Source organism: Mastigoproctus giganteus, chromosome 8 (genome assembly GCF_048544385.1).
Source record: "Mastigoproctus giganteus isolate SK-2022 chromosome 8, ASM4854438v1, whole genome shotgun sequence".
NCBI lineage: Eukaryota > Metazoa > Arthropoda > Arachnida > Uropygi > Thelyphonidae > Mastigoproctus > Mastigoproctus giganteus.
In genome coordinates, this window is record NC_143582.1 from 144,271,123 (window position 1) to 144,294,980 (window position 23,858).

The 23,858-nt window shown below is 39.2% G+C and overlaps 1 protein-coding gene across 1 annotated transcript in view; it reads left to right on the forward strand.

Moving 5' to 3' along the window:
• The window catches only part of Polr2G (DNA-directed RNA polymerase II subunit Rpb7), a 147,973-nt gene that overhangs the window by 37,266 nt on the left and 86,849 nt on the right, over positions 1–23,858 (forward strand). The window contains exon 3 of the mRNA XM_090379794.1: positions 1,987–2,146. Coding sequence (XP_090235920.1) covers positions 1,987–2,146 — 160 coding nt within the window. The remainder of the gene's footprint in view (positions 1–1,986; positions 2,147–23,858) is intronic.

Below are 23,858 nucleotides of genomic sequence, written 5' to 3' on the forward strand. Positions count from 1 at the left end.
GAGCATCAAGGGACAGACAAAATTTTCTTGTTATAAACGTACTCACTATATCAGATGGGTTAAATCTGTCTCCTATTTTTTTTTTTTTTTTTTTTTTTAATTCAAAAAACAAGAAATATTAGAAAGAAAAAAATAATATTAGTATATTACCTATATATTATTTATATTAATATGCTTGTAATTTGCTTTTAAAATCGATCCAGCCAGCCATTACATACGAAATTGGGCCATCTATTGAAGATCCAGCACTTCTTTTTGTAGTGAACCATTGAAGCAATGCTTCATCGGCAACTGTTGATGGTGGTTGTTCTCCACAGACCACCTACACTAGCTTGGAGTTCTGTAGTTAGTTCTTTGATGCTTATACTGCAATCTTCCAGGATTACTGCCTCAGTTTTTGTAACATTCAATTCTGTTACAGCAGCTGCTGGGTATCCTGGGATTTCTTCATCATGCACTCAGGTTCTTTCACATTTGAATTGGTTTTGCCAATGTGCAACAACACTGTAACCTGGACAGCCTTTTCCATAAATAGCAACCATTTCTTCATGGATTGTTTTGGGTCTTTTACCTTGCAGAAAGAGGAACCAAATTACTGATCTATATTCCACTTCATCCATTGTGACACTTCATTCAGTGCTGCAAAGGGAAAAAAATGAATTAGCAGATCAAAACCAAAATTTGTGTGCTTGCTATAGAGATTTTAAGGTATCAAACAAAATAAAAAAATTCTGGAAGAATAAAATTAAAAAAAATTTTTTTATTTTTTTATTCCCTCCATTGTATATTGCTTTTAATCAGATAACATCACCCATTAAGCAAATCTGTTATCGATTAAAGTATAATATTAGCCTTATGCAGTCTTTCTGTAGAGGGATTTAACATGCACATAACATAAGTTATTTCTAATTAGAAGTTTTCCTCTCTAATTTACCCTTTTTTTTTTTTTTTGTTGCTACTAATATTAGTGCATCAGCATCTAAAGTCATCTGCACAAGTGCATTATATTATGTCTGCATATCTTTTACATTCTGTATAAGATGGGAAACCCATAAATAATTTGAATTCAGCCATCCATAATTAAAAAATTCAAAAATGAGATCTGTGTTCCAGTCACTGATGGAAGTGGAACACATACCTCTTTTAAAAAATGGCTAGTGGGAAAACTGATACACTATCATAGACAGCATAACAGAAGCATTAGCCGAGTGGGTAAAGTACCTGCCCGGCAACCCAAAGGTCGCGGGTTCGATTCCCGCCTCGGGCTTGGATCAAAGTACTGCAAAAACCTTGGGAGGTGCAATATGGCCACAGAAGCCGATGCGCCAACAACTACCAAATCAAAAAAAAAAAAAAAAACAGAAGCATTTTGTATTTTGCATATACAGCAGATGGACAAAATAACACCTGTGATAAAAGTTGCACGCATGCAGTAATATGGTTTTGGGCCACCCTTGGCTTTTAAAACAGCTTTTTTTAAGTGGAATGGATTTGAATATGGCTTTAACTGTCCTAAGAGGATATTGGACCATTCTTCATAGAGGAACATTTCAAGCTCCTTGAGTGACAAAGGTGGAGGAAATTACTTCTCACTCTTCTTTCTTGATATGCCTACAGCAGCTCAATAATGTTTGTCTGATGAATATGCAGGCCATGGCAGATGCTTAGCCTCAGTTTCATTCTCCTCAAACCAAGATTGGACACATGTGGCTGTGTATTGGAGCATTATTGTCGTGAAACATGGCATCATTTGTGTGAACAATGTTTGCACCACGGAATGAACTTGGTCACAACTGACTAAGGATTATACTGAATAGATATCAATATTTGAAGACGTAAAATATTACTTCCTTTAACTAGTGTTGCTGCTGCTTACACAACCTCCATTTTAGCTCATGATTGTAAAATTTTGTTTATTACTAAAATTTTTGGACTCTGTCTTGGGATTATCTATTCACTGATTAACTTTTTGTTTTTTACCCTCAGACATGGATTTGTTATAGCAGTTACAACAATTGACAACATTGGTGCGGGTCTGATTCAGCCAGGGAGAGGATTTGTTGTTTACCCTGTCAAGTACAAGGCTATTGTTTTTCGTCCTTTCAAAGGAGAAGTGCTGGATGCTGTCGTGACACAAGTGAATAAGGTACTACTTTTTGTATTATGGGGGATAAAAATGCATCTAGGTTATATAATTTTTGCAATTACAAAATTCATTTTATAAAAAAAGTAATAATAATTATAATATCAAGATGCACACTGCACATCCCTCACGTTCCATTAGTATGCATACTAAGCATCTACTTCCTAATTTTATAATCTTTCAAAAAACATTTATCTTTTTTATATGTTGAAGTAAGCTATTCAATCTGTAATAGTGTCAGTCAGCATCATAGTTCAAAGACTATACATTAGAAACCTAGATATTTTGTATTCATCATTTGCACCAGTATTTCATTATGAATTAATATTATCTTTTTATGAATGAAAGAGATTGTCATAAATATCACTTTATTAGCTTGAAAAGTTATATGCTAGTTATCAACAACAAACAACAATGGTAACTGAAAAAGTCTAAATTTACTTGGAAAATTTGGGGCATTAGTTTACTGCAATGTTATAAATGTATCAGTAGAATTATATGAAGTTATTATTTTTTCTCAGTAAATGAAACAAATATATATCATTTTTAAATGAGATGGGAGCTTCAAATCGAATTTGGAAAATATGCAATATTACTGATCATCACCGTTATGAAAGAAGATGCCATAAAGTAAACTAAAAGAATGCTCAACTTTGATTAAATGTTCACATTAGCATTAGTAGAGGCATGTGATGCAAGAAAACAAAACACCTTCCCATTTCACCCATCCATCACTCCAAATGTTTATCTAGCTCTACCTTGAACTTATTTAAGTTGTCAACCTTCACTACGACAGATGGAAGTTTGTTTCAACTGTCAACCACCTGCTGGCTAAAGGTGCATTTTTGCATATCTACTCTACAATTCCCTTTCCTCAGTTTGAATTTATGATCCCTCAAGTGATTAATCTGAGAAAGAGGAAGAATCCTATCAGCACTGAGCTTGCTGAAACCATTCAAGGCCTTATACAAAATGTACACATCAATCAAATCATCTTGCAGGTGCCTAGTCTCCAGATGCTGCTATTATTATTATTATTATTAGCCATACGATCAAGAAGCCTGAGGCTTATGCTGCTCCAGCCAAAAAAAAAAAAAAAAAAAAAAATTGAGTACCCTGAGAGAGAGAGAGAGAGAGAGAGAGAGAGAGAGAGAGAGAGAGAGAGAGAGAGAGAGAGAGAGAGAGAGAGAGAGAGAGAGAGAGAGAGAGAGAGGAGGGAATCACCAAAAGAGAGAAGAATGATGATATCCAGCTCAGGACCCTGGGTGTGCCAAGCCCATACTCACCACATATGAGTCCTTGGGATTTGCACAACTTAAGCCTCTCTTGGTAACAGCAACCCTTTGTTCCCTTCACCAATCTTGTTATCATTCTCTATACTCATTCCAGCAGCTCTACTTCCTTCCTAAAATGAGCCCTACAGACCTGTATGCAGTACTCAAGTTGTGGCCTGACCATTGCCTTATACAAGGGGACAATCACCTCCTTATCCCTGCTTGCAAAATTCCTGTGTATCATTGACAAGACACCATAAGCTGCTCTTGCAGCCTGTCTGCAATGCTCAGAAAACTTCATGTCTGACTGCACAGTTTCCCATAAGTTATTTTCATTCTTCAATACCCTGAGTACAGTAAACCCCCGCTATTCGCGGTATCTGTATTTGTTGTTTCACGTATTCGCGGTCGCTGATTTAATATAAAATGAAACCTAAAAAAATGTGAATTTTAAAGTGCCGTGAACATTTTCCGCCATAAAAAAACATGGGTGTGGCTAAAATTATCTTCACCGGTCAAAACAGCGCTCGGTGGGTGGGGGGAGAGGGGTGACAAAATCACGAGCGTGGATGTTTCTCGCTAATCCTTGTTCAATATGTGTTATGCTCTTGTCATGGAAGGTTTTGTCGTTTGCTTTTAATTTATATGCTTATAAATTGAATCAATTTATAAATTTATATGCTACAAAAGTGATAAATCTACCATTTTGCGGTGTAAAACAGACTTTTTTCGAGTGTGTTAATGGAAGAAAGTGACTTTATTGTGGACAAGTTCTTTCTAACCCGTACAAAAATATGGCTACGAATAACAAAGGAAATGTGAAAAGATCAAAGAAGGTGATGACATTAGCGAATAAAATTGAGTTATTAGATAAAATTTCTAATGGTGAAAGTGTCTCCTCAGTGGCAAAACATTATAAAATCAATGAGTCAACGATACGATCAATCAAGAAATCAGAAGAAAAAATCCGACGTAGTGTCCGTGAAAACGCGCCAATTGCTTCAAAAATTTGCTCTGTAACTCGTGATGTTAAATTAGAAAAAATGGAAAAAGCTTTAAATCTGTGGATAGAAGACTGAACTCAAAATAAAATTCCGTTAAGTTCACTTATCATTCTTGAAAAGGCAAAACTCCTTTATCAACACTTTAGTGAAACTGGTGATAGCACTGGCGGGATAAGTTTTTTAGCTAGCAAAGACGCTGGTTTGAAAGATTTGTTTGAAATTTCCAATAAATATTACATTTAATATTAAATTGTTTCTTATTTTCATTTCGATGCCATATTCTTGCATTTCACTATGTACTGTCTATGTACATAGTCATATTATGAAGGTACATATAATACATACATAGACAAAATTTTAGACTAGTTTTTCTTATATATTTCATACTTTGGAACGGAAACCCTTTATTACTATGGGAGCCATAACTCAGTATTCGCGGAATTTCTCAGGAACGTAACCCCCGCGAATAGCGGGGGTTTACTGTATAGTACAATGCAGTTGGTATGTTACACTGGGGTATCTGTTACCCCTATGCAGTAGGAAGACCTTGATGGTCTTGTAATGCAGTTGCCTTCCCCTTTCTTACTTCTTGGGGATTTCAATGGACATAATACCCTGTGGGGTAGTGCTAGCATCAATGGAAGGGGACGAGTCGTAGAGCATATGCTAAATGACAACGACCGCTCCCTTCTAATATTTGAACAAACACCTTCCACATGCCTATCCGTACGTTTTCTGCCATTGATCTGTCTATCTGCTCCCCTGCTCTTCTCCCTTCACTCTCCTGGGAAGCGAAGGAGAACCCATATGGAAGTGAATACTTCCCTGTGATAAACTGCTTACACACTGGGAGACCATGTCTGCCTTTTAGGTTACAATGGTGGAAGTTTTATCAGGCTGACTGGAATGCCTTTCAACATCAGGCAAATTTTGAAATCGCTATGGTCAGTCCGGAGCCTATCAATGATGCAGTCACGTACATTGCAGAAAACATCGTGCTTGCAGCTGCAATTGCAATCCCAAAAACATCTGCCCAGTTTCCACCTTTTCTCAAACTATGGTGGAATTCACAATGCGAAGAAGCTAAAAAGGCACAAAACAAAGCCAGGGTACTATAGGTTATAATACCTCTCGTGTTTGGGGTTCTCATAAAAAAAAAAAAAAAAAAAAAAAAAAGGGAGATATTCCGCCAATATCCCAACACAGCCAACCTTATAGACTTTAAACGCGCACGAGCCAAAGCTCGGTACACTCACCGCCAGAGTCAGAAGGAATCATGGATCTGTTTTACGTCATCGATTACCCAGTCTACCAGTGAAGGCGGTCTTGGGTAAAATCCAGAAAATGAAGGGAAAATATACATCTCACCCCTCCTCGATCCCCCCTCGAAGTGGGCACCTGTACGTGGTGAGGGGACCTCCCAGTGATGCTGCTGGTTTTCCAGATTAGCATTACTGGGATCTAACGCCCATACTTTGGTTCCAGGGTTACATCGTTGGAATCCGGCGTGTGCAGCCATCCGCCGCGACCCGTGGAATTCGGAAAGGGGGATCCCACTGGTTGAGGGGCCCAGCCTTAATACACCACTTTGGCCCCTGCTTCGACAAGACGTGTGGTCCCAAGGACTGGCCCGACTGGGATCAATCAGTGGGTGGTTCTTACTGCTATGGTCAACTGCGTTCCAATGTCTCCCTCCCTTTGGTCCTGGGACGGGATCAAGGCTTATTGGAAACGGTATAGTGCGTCTAAGCTAACTTGGCGTCCCATTCGTGCACGCAGTACCTGCTAGTTCACGAGTGGGCATCCCCTCGTAGGACTCCGTGGTGGGTGAGGTACTTAGGGCATCTCAAATTTTTATCTTACTCATATGAGTAATTTAAATTCTACTTCTTCTGGGGCCCTAACAAGGCCCATACCTAACCGAGACGATAACACTGACAACACCTCTGTCAAAAGAGCCAGAACTGAGGATAAAACACCACTCTTCCTTATTCTCCATTCCACTGGAGAGCAGTCAGTCGGAAATATGTCGCCCTTCTTTATCCAGAAAGGATTAGAAGGTTGGCAGGTTCACCAAAATCCGTTAAACGACTGCATTCTGGCGACCTTTTGATTGAAGCTTCCAGCACCAAACAAGCAGCAAAAATCTTGAACTCGACATCCATAGGGGGAATACCTATCACCGTAACCCCCCACAAAACTCTGAATTCTTCATGAGGTGTTATACAGAGTGGGACCTTCTTCATGTTTCTGAAGAAGAGATCTGCTCTGAATTGAAAGAACAAGGAGTGACGGCTGTCAAAAGAATATCAACGAGAAATGATGGGAATCTCGTCCCCACTCGAGTTCTCATCCTAACATTTAACACCCCACGGCCTCCAAGTTCTATCAAGGCAGGCTATCTAAACTGCCCAGTGAGGATTTATATCCGAAACCCACTGCGGTGTTTTAGATGCCAAAAATACGGCCACTCACAAACATCTTGTCGTGGTAACCCTGCCTGTGCTCAATGTGGTGTTAAAGACCACGAGAGCAAGGAATGTTCAACTCCAAAACTGATCTGTGTCAATTGCCAAGAACAGCACCCCACCTACTCTAGAGCATGCCAGCGGTGGAAGGATAAAAAAGAGATCCAAAAGTTAAAAACAGATCTGAATATCTCCTACCCAGAGGCCAGAAAACATATCCAACCAATAAATAGCAGGAAACCTTCATATGCCCAGAAGGTTTCTGCTAAGTGCACTATCGGGACACAAACTGAGACGACTATACCACCAAGAGAGTCATTCACTCCGATTGCACGCTATTTATTGAGTTCACAAAAGCCCACCAAAAAAACACAGTCAGCTGCCACTCCTATATCTGTACCTCCTAGTGCTCCATCACTACCAAAACCAAGTGGTAAAGAGCCTCCAGTAATAACAGAAACAGTGGATGTAGAGAAAAAGGAGGTACCGGATGAATCAGTCTTGGAACTCTTTGCAGAGGAAAAAATGGACACGGGACAGCATCCATTCTTCCCCAAAAAAGATAAATCCAAGACTGACAAAAGTAAGCCCTCAGCACCTCCGAAGTCGCCTGATGGACCCCCCCCCCAAGCCAAGATAATGGCTAAATTCCTACAAGGGAATTGTCGTAGATTCCGGCGAAATACAGATGACATCAAGGCCCTCCTGCAAAATCACGAGCCAGTTTGCTTTTGCTTGCAGAAGACTAATCCAAAGGCAAATGATAATCCCACCATGCATAACATAACATTTTTTTCGTAAGGACAGAATTGTGGATGGTCCTGCTCATGGAGGAGTGGCTATCCTTGTGGGCAACTAGACCCCAGTTCAGCCCTTGCTAATTACAACTAGCATAGAGGCTGTCTCAATTTGCCGTACAGTGGGATTTTTATTAACCGTCTGCACTATTTATTTGCCACCTGGGACTGACATCTCCCATGAAGGCCTTGATGATCTTGTAACGCAGTTGCCTCCCCCTTTCTTACTTTTTGGGGATTTTAATGGACATAACACCCTGTGGGGTAGTGCTAACATCAATGAAAGGGGACGAGTCATAGAGCATATGCTAAATGACAATGACCTTTCCATTCTAAATACTGGAACAAATACCTTCTTCCACATGCCTACCCGTACGTTTTCTGCCATTGATCTCTCTATCTGCTCCCCTTCTGTACTCACTTCCCTGTGAAAGCCTTGTTACGCAGTGGGAGACCGTGTCTTCCTTTCAGGTTACCATGGTCAAAGACTGATCAGGCTGACTGGACTGCATTCCAACATCAGGCAAATTTTGACCTCAGTACCGTCAGTCAGGAGCCTATCAATGATGCGGTAACGTACATCACAGAAATTATCGTCCAAGCAGCTGCGACTGCTGTTCCAAAAACATCTGCCCGGTTTCCACCATTTCCCAAACCTTGGTGGAATTCACAATGCACAGCAGCAAAAAAGGCTCGAAACAAAGCGTTGGGGATATTCCGCCGATATCCTACCACGACCAACCTTATAGCCTTTAAACGCGAAGCCAAAGCATGCTACATCCGCTGTCAGAGTCAAAAGGAATCGTGGATCCGTTTTACTTCATCAATTACACAGTCCACTAGTACTAAGTTGGTCTGGGATAAAATCTGGAAAATGAAAGGAAAATATACATCCCACCCTTCTTCAATCCTAGATTATAATGGATGCACTATTGTAGATCAAACTGCAATAGCCAATTCTCTAACATCTCTGCAGCATCTTTGTATTCCCCAGAGTTCCTGGTCCTGAAACATAAAATCGAAAAACAGGAACTTAATTTTAAGACTAAAAGCCTTTATCCCTACAATGGGGCACTCACTATACAGGAACTGAAAATAGCCCTCACTCTTTCCAAAGCAAGTGCTGTTGGACCAGATGGCATCCATTTTGAAATGATTAAGCATCTTTCACCAAAATCTATGGATTATCTGCTCCTTCTATATAACAGAATCATTTTTGAAGGCCAGTTTCCAGATTCCTGGCGCAAGGCAATCGTTCTTGCCTTTGCTAAGCCAGGAAAGGATCCAAAAGTCACTACTAATTATCGTCCTATTGCTCTGACTAGCTGTCTATGCAAAATCCTGGAGAGAATGGTTAATTTTTGTTTAATATGGTATTTAGAATCAAATGACGTTCTCTCCAACATCCAGTGCGGCCTCCGAAGGAACCGGTCCACTTTGGACCATCTTATTAGACTGGAAACATCCAGCCAGGATGCCCTCCTAAAACGCAAACTTGGTGTCAGTGTTCTTTGACATGGAGAAAGCATATGACACAACTTGGAGATTTGGCATCTTAAAAGATTTGCATAGCCTTGGTCTTAGAGGGCATCTCCCCATTTTTATTATAAACTTTTTAGCCAATCGATCTTTTCAAGTTCGTGTGGGATCCTCACTCTCTCGTTCCTTTAGCCAAGAGGAGGGAGTACCACAGGGATCAGTTTTAAGTGTCATGCTTTTCGCCATAAAAGTAAATTCCATCACAGAACAACTTCCTCCGACTGTAAATAGTGCCCTCTATGTTTATGACTTTAGCATATTTTTCAGTCATGCAACATGAGGGTTATTGTAAGACAACTGCAACATGCCATTAATTGCCTTAATTCCTGAGCTCTGACCTGGCTAGCCGTGTGGGTAAAGTACCTGCTTGGCAACCCAAAGGTCGCAGGTTCGAATCCCGCCTCAGGCTTGGATCAGAGTACTGCAAAAACCCTGGGAGGTGCATTATGGCCACAGAAGCCGATGTGCCAACAACTACAAAAAAAAAAAAAATTCCTGGGCACTTGCTAATGGATTCAGATTCTCACCGCAGAAGACCATTTGCGTACACCATAATTCCTGAACCTGAATTAAAGCTTGGACAAAATGCTATTCCAGTAGTATCAGATACAAAATCCTTGGGACTCATATTTGATAAAAAGCTGACCTTTCTAGATCACATCCGTCAACTTCGTACAAAGTGCAAGAGCTATCTTAATATTCTTTACTCTTTGTCCTCTACATCTGGGGTGCGGACCGTTGCACCCTACTTTGTATCTACCATGCACTTGTGCGATCGAGATTAGATTATGGGTCCCAGGTGTACATCTCAGCCAGGGACATTGTACTACGATGGCTGTATCTTATACATCATCAAGCTATCCTTATCGCTACTGGGGCATATCAAACATCTCCTGTCCAGAGCCTATACGTTGAAGCAAATGAACCACCGTTATCGCATCCGGCATAAGCAGTTGTCTCTTCAATATGCTTTAAAACTGAAATCCCTGCTAGACCATTCGACGTGGCCATCCTTTTTTGAGCCACGGGAAAGTTTGTACAATGCCCATCAGACTGCCAATCATCCTTTTGGTATTCATGTCCAAGCGCTATTCAAAGAACTTAAAATCAAGGTTGACAAGGTTGCCCAAATATCAAATCAGTCCCTTCCACCCTGGCATGTTCACCTTCCAACATGCGACTTTCCCCTTAAAATATAGTGAAAGTCGGACACCCCATCATCTGCCTACCTGCAGCTTTTTTCAGCACACAGAGCTGAACATTCTGAGTTCGTGCCAGTTTACACAGACGGTTCAAAGTCAGAATTTAATGTAGGATCTGCTGCTGTCTTTGCAGACACCACTATATCAGAGCAGATTCTCCCTGAATACTGCATATTCACTGCAGAGCTGCGCACTATACAGTTAGCCTTGGATCATATTAGTAAATGCCAGCACCAAGAGTTCTTTTTATATTTGGATGCTTTGAGCGTCTTACAGGCTTTATTATCTGTCAAACATAATCCTCACCCAGTTCCGTCTCAAGTTCAGCAGAAGATTCACTCTCTCCATGAACGTGAATATGATATCCACTGCTGCTGGATTCCCAGCCACATTGGGATTAGGGGAAATGATTTGGCTGACATTTCAGCCAAATCAGCAATTCCTTCTAATAATTGTTGCCTGTCAGTCCCATATGCAGACTACAGGCAAGTAATACACAAAACAATTCACACCTTGTGGCAAGAGAATTGGAACAGACAGACAACCAATAAATACAATAAAGCATGTAATTGAACCATGGCAGTCTAGTCTGCACAGAAATCGTAAGGAGGAAGTTGTTCTAGCACTGACTCGCATAGGACACAGTCATCTGACACATTCTTTCTTGCTGAGGGCTGATGACTCTTCTATGTGTGAGTCCTGTGATAACGGTTTTATCCCTGAAACATGTTTGAATCAAGTGCCCAGATTTTAATAATATGCGCTTTACTGTTTTTAACCATCTGACTGAACTTTATACACTTACTCAGATTTTATCCGACAATAAACAGGTGTCAGCTCTTTTTAATTTTTTACAGCTTACTAATTTATATACAGTCAGTCCTCGTATAGCACGATAGTTGTGTTCCTGGTAACTCTCGTGCAATGCAAAATCGTGCAATATAAACAACAGGCCCTATGGGAAAAATAGGGTTAGGTGCCGACCACTCAAGATTGAACACACATTTGTAACCAAAATATTACCAAACACAATAAATAATCGTAATAAAATACTTAGGTATTTTATTATGACTATTATGTAATAAAATATTGCTAATGCTTTTGCTTCTATCGTAAGCAAACTTGTTTTTTGTTTGATTTTCTATCCAAACAGATGACAGCCGTTGCATCTCTTCCAGTTCTTCGTGTCTTGATCTAATGGATTTTAATTACACTTTGAGTTGTTCCTGCTATGAAAGTTGTTTTTATTTTCTCTGCATTCTTTCTTATTCTCGGCTTTGCCTCATTTAGGCCTGTAGCACGTGCAATATCACATGATTTTTCATTTCGCTCAAAGCGTTTCACAATTTCATATTTTTTCTCTATTGACAGAGGTGGACTGGCCATAAGCCTTACCGGGGAAACCCCGGTGGGCTGGAGACCGGTGTGATTTTGGCCATAAACCATAGTTTGAGGCCACTACAAATTTTCCCGGGTAAGAATTTTTGACCCAGTCCACCTCTGTTTGTCGATATTGCTTTTCTTTTTCTCTCTGAATCTGTAGTGTCTTCACCACGACGCTTCCTTTTCACACATTTTAAGTATTTTACTCATTTTTAGGGAATAAAGCACAATTACAAAATGAGGAGGCACGCTTGATACACATAAACAAAGCTGCGCGCGTGTAGCAACTGAATAAACAACACCGTAAAGGCAGAGATACACTATTAACACCTCACATTTTACTAAAGCACATTTCTGGGGATTACTATCATAAACCAATAAAAACAATTTCCAGTTGCATTTCTGCTAGTGGAATCTGTTATAAACTGGTAGTAAACCCAATCTAATGACATTTGCGATAATACCGATAGCTGGAATTGTGTGGGTTTTTACCTTATTATGGGAAATGTATTTCCACTTCACTGATATAAAAAACATAAATACATTTTCAGAATCTTCTCTTCATTCCTATCGTGTTGCGTTCAGTTGGGGTGATTCCGCATTCGACTGCCATTTCTTGTAAACACAAAGGCGAATCGTGCATAAGCGAATTCGGTTCGTGTTATATACGATATCGTTCCCCTATATATAAAACGTGTATGATCGAATTCATGTAGTGTAAACACGTGTTATACGAGGACTGACTGTACATGTATATAAAATAAGCTTTATATGTTTTTAGAATATATACCACCTTTTAAACTTACACCTAATCTTTTGACCAGGTAACCTCCTTTAAAGTTACCAGAATCTATTTTTACCCTTTTTCTTGGTGCATAATAGCCACTGCTGCTAATGCGCCATTAAAATTTTAAACCAACCAACCAACCCACCCATATGCAGTACTTTACATTTGTCAATGTTGAACTTCAGTTGCCACCTCTCAGCCCATCTGCTTAACTTTTCTAGATCCTGTTGCAGTAGTGTACTGTCATTAACAACCCTGCCAATCTTCATTTTGTCTGCAAACGTGGACATTAAACCTGATATACCTTCATCAATATCATTGATAAATACAGAAAACAACAAGGGGTCCAACGATGAACCCTGTGGGACTCCACTAATAACATTAGTCCACGAAGAGCAATGTCCGTTGATTACTACTTTCTGTCTTCTCCCACTCAACCATCCCTTTATCCATAGCAGCAACTTGCCCTTAATGCCATCCTGCTCCAATTTGTACAGTAGTCTTCCATGTGCAACAGTATCAAAAGCTTTCCTAAAATTCAAGTATATGACACCTTTGTGATCACATAGCATGCAATCAAATTTGTCAGACAAGACTTTCCCTTAACAAACCCATGCTGTGTCTGAACTATAACTGAATTCTTGTCTAGATGATCCTGCAGCGCTTCTTTAATGAGTGACTCCATTATTTTCTTTGGAGCAGAAGTTAAACTAACAGGTCTGTAATTACTCCTGTCACGCTTTGATCCTACTTTGTGAATTGGGGATGCATTTGCATATCTCTGGTCCATGGGGGAGGACCTCCCCTGAGTCCAAGAAAGCTTTCATAATTATGGCTAAGGGTTTGCTTCATTCCTTTGCTGCCTCTTTTAATATAACTTGATAGATCCCATCCACCCCAGGTACCTTTCTTATGTCAAACTTCAACAATTTTCCTCCAATTTGCTTTCAGTTATTACCAAATGATTTAGCTCCCTGCTAGAGTTTGATAAGTTTCTGGCCTCCACTTCCCTGCGGACTTCCTCATATGTGAATGGGATGCAAAATATTCATTCAGTTTGTCATCATCCTGAGTAGGATCATTGATATCAAGTGGACTAATCTGATTCATCCACTTCCTTCTAATGTTTACAGAAGTAAAGAAGTCTTTGCTGTTTTTCTTTGCCATCCTTTGCTATAATCTGCCTTCACTCGAGTAACCTCCTTTGTGACTTGATTACAGACAAGCTTATATCTACCGTAGTCATCTTTGTCACCTGATAATTTATATGTATCCCATGCAATTTTCTTCTTTGCCTCAAGTCTCTTTAGTTCATCTGCCGTCCATTTAGGCCTAAACCTTGAACAGTATTTCTTAGTTGAGACAAAAAGTCCAGTAGTTTCCAATATTACTTCCTTGAATTCTTCCCATTTACAATTTTCTGTTGGTAACATCATCAGTTGGTCCCGTTGTATAGAATTTAAATACTGCCTGAGATGACTCTAGTCACCTTTACGAAAGCAGAATCTCCTTCCCTTTACCTCCGATAGTAGTTACATCTTTAAGTAAATCCCACATCAGCACATTGTGATCACTGCCACCTAGTGGTTCCTTTATCTGCAGATTCTTAATGCATGAAGAATCACTGCTGATAATCAGGTCAAGAGTATTATTCCCTCTAGTTGCCTCTCAAAATGTGCTATAGAAAACAATCAACCATTATTAGACAGTCTGATACTGGCGTGCTGTATTTCTCTGTACAGTTGTTCATTGTACTCATCAGAGTCAATAGGCCTATAACACACTCCTACTCTCAATTTGCTTTCCCAGTGCTTATATCACACCAAACTGACTCAACGTTGCACTCTCCACTAATGTCACCTGGATGCATTTCCTTAAATTTTGTTTCTTAATTAACATCATACATACCCCCTCCTCCCTTCCTATCCTTTCTATACACAATGTACTCCCCAAATTCCAATTCTGCATTCCTTTTTTTCTGTGTGACACCACATCTCTGATATTACAACAGTCACAATTAAAACCTTACTATTTCTCTGCACTACTGGTTACATTCTACAATATTCATGCCAATGACACCGATACAATAGCAGTAAGTAGTGAATCGTAACTTACAAAAATCCCTAGTTAAATTTAAATATAAGCTAATGGAACACTACTAAGCCTATTAATATCTTTGTGAAACACAATCTGCCTTTGATGTTTTGACCAGTACCTCAAATTCATCAAATTTATTTACTAAACTCTTAGCATTGGTGTACATGCAAGTATACCTGCACGTATTCTTACTCTGTGTTTTCCTAACACAGCCCATGTATTTACTTGTTCCACGATGACTCCCAGTAGTCCTTTAAATCCCCAGCACCTCGCTTTCCAGGCTGCTGCTCAATTCAGTGAAAGCAGTGCAAGAATCACTTTCACTTTTGCCTGCTACTACCATTGATCTGTTAGTCTGTGAATCCCTCCAAATTATCAGTTTTCCGAACACTGCCTCGATAGCATCAACAAATATTCTTGCACCCTTTCTATGTAAGTCTATCCATTCCCTGTAGAAGCAGTCTCTCCTCCTGTTAACTAGCACAGACCCCACTGAGAAAAATTCTACCCCACGAGGCTTGCACAATCTCTCCACAGCCGAATTGATTGACAAGGCTCTCATCATATTCTCACTCCTATCATGTCTTGGCAGAATTGCAGACACTTACAGATTTAACCCTCGTGACTTTTTTTCAACATTGACCTGTACTTGTTAAGTCCACAGATCTCCTACTTCTAATGTCATTAATGCCAATGTGTACAACAATATCACCCTTTGTGCCCTTAAAAGATGGTATATTCTCTCGAACATCATCAACTTTGCCCCTAGCGGTTATACCCTGGTCCTATTCCGCCTATTCATTTTGCATAATATATTTCCCTTCTCCCTGACAATAGAGTTACCGATAATAACTATCTCCTGTGGACCAGTGCATTCTGCTTTGAAGATTGCCACTGTGTTTCCTGATTCACAAGAGTAGCTCTGGCATTGAGGTATGTAGCTAAGAGGTTGACGAGTCCCCCATTTTAATTCCTTTGAGGGTATTTACCCTACTCTTCAAACTCTCATAGATGCTCATCAGAACACTGAGTTAACGTGTAATTTCTTCACACTATCTGTGCCTGGCGCGCGCACACACACACACAAAGACATCCTCCTTGGCTAGATCATGTCCTGTTCTAGAATGAGTCACAAAAATTTCACACGTTGCAAATTTTTTTTTGGGTTGTGATGCATTGGAGAATTATCCCCTTCAGTTCTCCCCCAAGCCATTGCAATCACGCTACTTTGCTTATTGCTTTGCTGCTCTAGTTTGTGGTATGATTTCTGTTTAAGTATTATTTAATTGACAATACTATGCTAAGCTAATGCAGTAATACGTATTGTGCTATATAGTTCTTAGGTTATATCTTGCGCTATCACGTTCTCTTCTATCAAGTTACACCATACCGTAGCGATCACAATGTTAAATTAGTTATATTCTTGGCTAAATACAAAACATATATATATATATATATATATATATATATATGCCCAACAAGTGATTAAAACCTTCAAACTAGTTATTTATCACAATTAAAACCTTACTATTTCTCTATACTACTGGTTACATTCTACAATATTCATGCAAAGACACCGATACAATAGCAGTAAGTAGTGAATCGTAACTTACAAAAATCCATAGTTAAATTTAAATATAAGCTAATGGAACACTACCAAGCCTATTAATATCTTTGTAAAACACAATTTTTAATTAATCAAGAATACGGTAATAATATCAAAAATTCTTATCCATTTGCAGGAGCTGAAATTTTTCCCAGACTGTTCACCTCTGCAACTGCACTGCCCTCCAACATTGAAAACTTTGGTAAATTGTGCCCATTAAGGAGGCACTCTATAAGAAGCCAAATTAATATTAGTAATTATTTTATATCTCAAAAACTTCTAATATTGGCCAAACTTTCTCAATATTGGGAGTCAGTGACAAAATTTCCAATGAAAATCAGTTGGTTTGGAAATTTTGTGATATTAATTAATATGTTGTATATGAACCAAGCAAAGCAGATATTTTTTACCAATAAATGAGATTAAAAAAAAAAATCTCATTTATTGGAAAAAAATAAGTCATCTTTTAACCAGTGAAATTACTTTCAAAATTTATTTTAATGTTAGTGTTATGAGTGAAGAAAGTGATTACCACAGGTTAAATGAAAGAAAGCTTTAATTTGATTGCCCATATTAAATATTTAAATGAGACAGTCTAATTCAGCAACATCTCTAATATAGCAGATTTTCCAAGGTAAATAACAAAGTTTTAAATCAGTGCTTGGAAAATATTGTCCTTGCAGTTGCATCATCAGGTATTACTTATTGCCACATCTTGCTGATGCTTCAATTTGCCCTTAAATCTTCCAAGTAATAATGCAGCAGCTTGCAATATTTCCAGGGCTACTGGCAAAGAAAGAGCCTGAAGAAGAACCAGCTCTTGATTGCATCATACAGTACTTTTAACCAGGGATTTTTTTCTGTTGGAACGTGCTAGAACAGCATTCTGGAAGTTCAAAAGAAATAAAAATAAACAATTCTGTACTCACTTGCATTTTATAAATATTTAAAAGAGTTTATTGAAAAAAGATTACTATCAGCTTAAGATAAAGAATTTCCTCAATAGGCCAATATGGTATATCCAGAAAATTGGCCTGATGACATTGAACAACATTTAATACACAGCAAAACCAAAATTTGAAATTTAAGCAAAAGCTTAAATTTCAAATTTTGGTTTTGGTGTATCTGTCTTTCAATGAAAGACAGATATACCAAGGTTTTTGTGAATAGTAGTAGTGGCATGTGATGCAAGAAAGCAAGTGTATGAGCTTATGCAGCATCAGCCGAAAAAAAAAAAAAAAAAAAATCACACCATTCCCTCCAAATGCCTGTCCAGTTCCTCCTTAAATTTATTTAACCTATCAACTTCCACAATGACAGATGGAAGTTTGTTCCAGCAATTAACCACCCGCTGGCTAAAGGCAAATTTCCGCACATCTATTCTACATCTGTCTTTTCTTAATTTGATTTTATGCCCCCTTAGGTTTGTAATCTGAAAAAGTGGAAGAATCCCATCAAAATTTAGCGTGCTCAACCCATTCAAGGCCTTATACACCTCAATCAGATCACCGCGCAGGTGCCTAGTCTTCAGCCACTGCAATTTGCAGAACTTAAGCCTCTCTTGGTAAGAGGATCCCTTCATTCCCATCACCAATCTTGTTGCCCTTCTCTATACACGCTCAAGCAAATCTACATCCTTCCTAAAATGAGGCCTCCAGACCTGTATGCAGTACTCAAGGCGTGGCCTGACCATTGCCTTATACAGAGGGACAATCACCTCCTTTTCCCTGCTAGCAAAATTCCTATATATCATTGACAAAACCCCATGACCTGCCCTGGCAGCCTGTCTGCATTGCTCAGAAAACTTCATATCTGACTGCACAATTATTCCTAGGTCTTTTTCATTTTCTACCACCTTAAGTGTAGTACCACACAGTTGTTACGTTTCTGTCTGGTTACTTCTACCCATATGCAGTACTTTGCATTTGTCAAGGTTAAACTTCAGTTGCCACTTCTTAGCCCATCTGCCCAAATTTTCTAGATCCTGTTGCAGTAGCACACTGCCATTACTGTCATTAACAACCTTGCCAACCTTTGTATCATCTGCAAACTTCGACACTAAGCCTGATATACCTTCATCAATATCATTGATAAATATACAAAACAACAGTGGACCCAATACCGAATCCTGTGGAACTGTACTAATAACATTAATCCACGAAGAGCAGCACCCATTGATTACCACCCTCTGTCTTCTCCCACTCAACCATCCTTTTATCCATTGTAGCAACTTACCCTTAATACCATTCTGCTCAAATTTGTACAATAGTCTTCCATGCGCAACAGTGTCAATAGCTTTCCTGAAATCCAAATATATGATATCAAAATTATTTTTTGCATCCAGTTCCTTTGTAACCACATCATAAATCCTATCAGATTTGTCAGACAAGACTTCCCCCTAACAAACCCATGCTGTGTCTGAATTATTGCTGCAGCCTTGTCTAGATGATCCTGCAGTGCATCTTTAACCAGTGACTCCATTATTTTACCCGGAACAGAAGTTAAACTAACTGGTCTGTAATTACTCGTGTCACCCTTCGATCCCCCTTTGTGAATTGGGGATACATTTGCACATCTCCAGTCCGTGGGGACCTCCCCTGAGTCCACGGATGCTCTCATAATTATGGCTAAAGGTTTGCTTAGTTGCTTTGCCGCCTCCTTTAATATAACTGGATAGATCCCATTCACCTTAGGTGTCTTTCTTATGTTTAACTTCAACAATTTCTACTCCACTTTGCTCTCAGTTATTACAAAATCATTAAGCACCCTGCTACAATTTGATAACCTGCCATTTTCAAACCTTAATAACTCCTCATGTGTGAATGTAGATGCAGAATACTCATTCAGTTTGTTTGCTATCTGAGCAGGATCATCAACAGTCGAACCATTGATATCAAGTGGACCAATTAGATTCATCCCTTTCCTTTTAGAGTGTATATAAGTAAAGAAATTCTTGCTGTTTTCCTTAGCATCCTTTGCCAAAGATTTCTCGTAATCTGCCTTTGCCTGCCTAGCCTCCTTTGCGACCTGATTACAGTTTATTTTATATCCGCCATAGGCTTCTGAGTCGCTTGATAATTTAAATTCATCCCATGCATTTTTCTTCTCTGTCACGAGTCTCATTAGTTCATTTGATAACCATTTAGGCCTAAACCTTGAACAATATTTCTTAATAGGTATGAAACTTCTAGTAGCTTCCACGATTAATTCCTTGAATGCTTCCCACTTAGAATTTACTGTTGGTAACATCGTCAGTTGATCCCACTGTACAGAATTTAAAAACTGTCTGAGACCACTGTACTCACCTTTACGGAAACAAAAACCCTTTTCTTTTCCCTTTTCAACTAGGTGGTAGTGATCACAGCGTTGTTCCTTTCTCTGCAAATTCTTAATACACGAATGATCACTGCTGATAACCAGATCAAGAGTATTACCCTCTCTGGTTGCCTCTCGAACATGATGCTGCAGAAAACAATCATCCAATAAATCCACAAAAGTCTTACTAGTGTGTGTGTGTGACCAACCCACAAGTTCCAGTCAATATCTGGGAAGTTAAAATCCCCATAATAAGACATTCTGATTTACTAGCCCACTATTTCTCTGTACAATTGTTCATTGTACTCATTCGAGTCATTAGGCCTATAACACACTCTTACTCGTATTTTTGCTTTTCGCAGTGCTTATGTCATGCCAAACTGACTAAACAGTGCACTGTTCATCTATATCAACTGGATGCACTTCTTTTGATTTTATGTTTTTCTTAATTAACAGCATGACATCTCCTCCCTTCCTATCCTGTCTATCCTTTCTGTACACATTGTACTCCCCAAATTCCAATTCTGCATTCCTAATATCAGTGTGACACCATGTCTCTGATATCCCAACAATATCTGCCTTTGATGGCTTGAGCAACACTTCAAATTCATCAAATTTATTTACTATACTTCTAGCATTGGTATACATGCACCTATTCCTAGTTATCCTGACACATCCCATATACCCACCTGTTTCACGATTACTACCATCAGTCCCTGAAACCCTCAGCACCCCTCGCACCAGGTCGCTACTTATTCTAATAGAATTTGTGCAAGAATCACCCTCACCTCTGCCTGTGGCTACTTTTAACCTTTTAGTCTGTGAATATTTGAACACCAAAAATTTTCAGAGCTAAAGCTAATATTACTCCAACAAGATCATTGTTGTTTATGTCTGCTGTGTCAGCATTATTGTTTGTAAGAATTGTAGGGCCACTTCTATGGAACTTTTAATGCTAGCAAACATGGCTTATTCAGGGCAATCATGCAGCCATAGACATAAACAGTAAAAAAAGTAATTGCAGTACGAAATATGATGATAACATTCTTTTACTGTGGAAATCTTTATAAAAACGTTTTGAATAATTAATACAACTACTGCTAAATTAGTTCTGTAATTTGAAATACCAAATTAGCCCTTAATGATGTCATTATTTAAAAACCACCACTGGTGGCTGAGAACATGTACTGTTTATTGTGTGAGTGCTATATTATTGAAGTATCAAATAAAGGAAAGCCAATTTTATTAAACACACTACAACAAAGAAGTAGGAGTGAAGGGCAAACTAACTGTTTAAGATTGAAGTCTCCAAATTCTAAAATCTGGCACATTTGGCAGTTATTAATCAGTCCAAACTAGAATTTGAACAGGCTAAGAGTAGAAAACTTGCTTCTTGCCCTAATGGTAGCCGAGCATTCTAGTCCCTTGCCAATGCTATTGGCCGCAACTTTTGCCCATCTCTGCTCCTACCTCTGTCCAAACAAGAAGGTTCTGTTGTCACTTCAGCCAAGCATAAAGCTGACCTGCTAGCATCCCATTTTTCTTCCAACTCCTGTATTAATGATCTTGGTAAAACACCTCCCACCATTCCCAACATGCTCCATTCAATGCCTCCTGTGGTCTTCCATCAAAAGGATGTCAGAAGGCTTTTGACGAATCTTGATGCTAAGAAAGCTGCAGGTCCTGATGGTATTTCTTCACTTGTTCTCAAAACCTGTGCTCCTGAACTTACTCCTATTCTTTGCTGCCTTTTTTCACTTTCTTATTCCAAAAGTGTTTTTCCTTCTACTTGGAAATTTGCTCATATCCAACCAGTTCCTAAAAAGGGTGACAAATCCCTCCCATCCAACTATCGTCCCATTGCAATTACTTCTACTCTTTCTAACGTAATAGAGAAATAAATTAACTGCCAACTCTTAAACTACCTAGAAACCTTCCATCTGATCAACGATCGCCAGTATGGATTCCGTCAGTGTCAATCCATTGGTGATATTTTGGCTTATAATACCCATTTATGGACTAATTCAGTGGAAAGGTTCGGTGAAACACAAGTAGTTGCTCTTGACATCGCAAAGGCTTTCGATCATGTTTGGCATAAAGGTCTTCTAAACAAGCTTCCATCTTATGGTTTGCCAACTGGTTTTAGTAATTGGTTATCCAGTTTTCTCTCTGGTCACTCACTGAGGGTGATGGTAGATGGCTCTCTGTCTTCTAGCTTCTCCACTAATGCCGGTGTCCCCCAAGGTTCAGTTCTTTCCCCCACTCTTTTCCTCTTCTATATTAACGACCTTCTTCCATTGACTGGAAATCCTATCCATAGTTTTGCCGATGATAGCACATTGTATTCCAATTTCCATTTTGAGAAACTTTGCCCTGTTCAATCAGCTTCAACTTCTCAAAAATATGCTACCAATTCCTTAAATGCCGATCTTCAGGTAATTCTCCAGTGGGGCAAAGACAACTTAGTTGATTTCAATCCTTCTAAAACTCAGTCTTGTCTTATATCTCGCAAAAAGGATTCTTCTGCTCCCATGCTTATCTTTGGTGACACTCTGATTTCTAGGAAAAGTGATATCTCTTTTGGGGATTACCTTGACTTCTAATCTCTCTTGGCACAAGCACATTACAATTATTGCTTCCTCTGCATCTAAAAAACTTGGTTTTCTCTTTCACTCTCGGCGTTACTTTTCTTCCAAACAGCTGCTCACTCTGTATAAATCGCAAATCCACCCTGCCGTGGAATATTGTTCCCACATCTGAGGTGGTGCCCCCAAAACCTCTCTCAGGCTTCTTGATTCCATTCAGAAGAGGGCAGTTAGGTTAATTAATGATCTCTAACAGTCTCCACTTGCTGTCTCATAGACTTACTGTTTCTGCTACATGCCTCTTCTGCAGATACTTCCATGGGCACTGTTCTTCTGAATTGGCTTTATAATTCCCGCTCTCTCTTTCAGAACAGTCCGAACACGTGCCGCCAACATCCATTTACTATCTAACTTCAAACTCACAGAACCAACTTTTCATCTTCCTCGCTTATTCATTCAACTGCTGTTTTCTTAAACAACCTTCCTTCATACGTATTTCCTGAAAATTACAGACTACAGAAGCTCAAGTCCAATGTCAACAGGCCCTGGGTGCCAAGCGATTTTCTGTGCTAATAGTACTGCGATTTTCTAAAGAGACTGAGTTTTTCCTTGTTTTATTTCGTTCATAAGTCTTTCTGTTGATTAGCTCTACTTTTTAAAAGTATAGAAAGAGAGCCAGAAAAAGGAAAGTACCTTTTTCTTTATTGTATATACTAACCGTACTAACTCCTATGCTTGGCCACAAGCGGCACTGCTCCTGCCTCCCCGTGGAGCGGTCGGTAACCTGGGTGGAAAAGCTAATCCCCCAGGGCAAAAAGGAGCCGACATGGATAAAGAAAATTATCCAGCCTTAGAGCCTTCAAGCTCAAATACCATAGATTGATATAACTCCGATGAAGGTAGTGCACAACATAAGTGCTTAAAAATAGATAATCATCAACCTGAGTATCCAACTTTCCTGATTATCCATTTCTTAACTAGTCAACCAGTGAGCAAACTCTCTCCATTTATTATACAGAGATTTCTAGAAAATGCTGCTGGATCACCTAAGATGGTCAAAAGGTTACAGTCAGGGGATTTGCTTGTGGAAACTACACAGTCGAAACATTCAGAATTGTTGTTAAAGATGACAACATTTGGTGGTATCCCTGTTAAAATATCTTCCCAGTCAACCCTAAATAGTTCCAAAGGTGTTATCTCTGAGTGGGATCTTTAGATCCCACTCAGAGATAACACCTTTGGAACTATTTAGAGATCAAAAGGTCATACAAGCTAAGAGAATTCTGACTCGTAGAGATGGCAATCTCATTCCAACCTGCAGTGTAATTCTCACATTCAATACTCCAAACTTACCAAATACTGTAAAAGCCGGTTATCTAAATTGCCATATCCACCCGTATATACCAAATCCAATACGGTGTTATAAGTGTCAGAAGTTCGGACACTCTCAGGCAACGTGTCGAGGAAACACAATATGCCCAAAATGTGGATCCCAGGATCACACTCAAAGAGACTGTACTGCTCCATCTCCAGTTTGCCCTAACTATAGGGACGATCACCCTGCATGTTCTAGAAATTGCGGGTTATGGAAAGTTGGAAAAAAATACAGAAATTTAAAGTTGAAAATAAAGTGACTTATCAGGAAGCGAGACGACAAA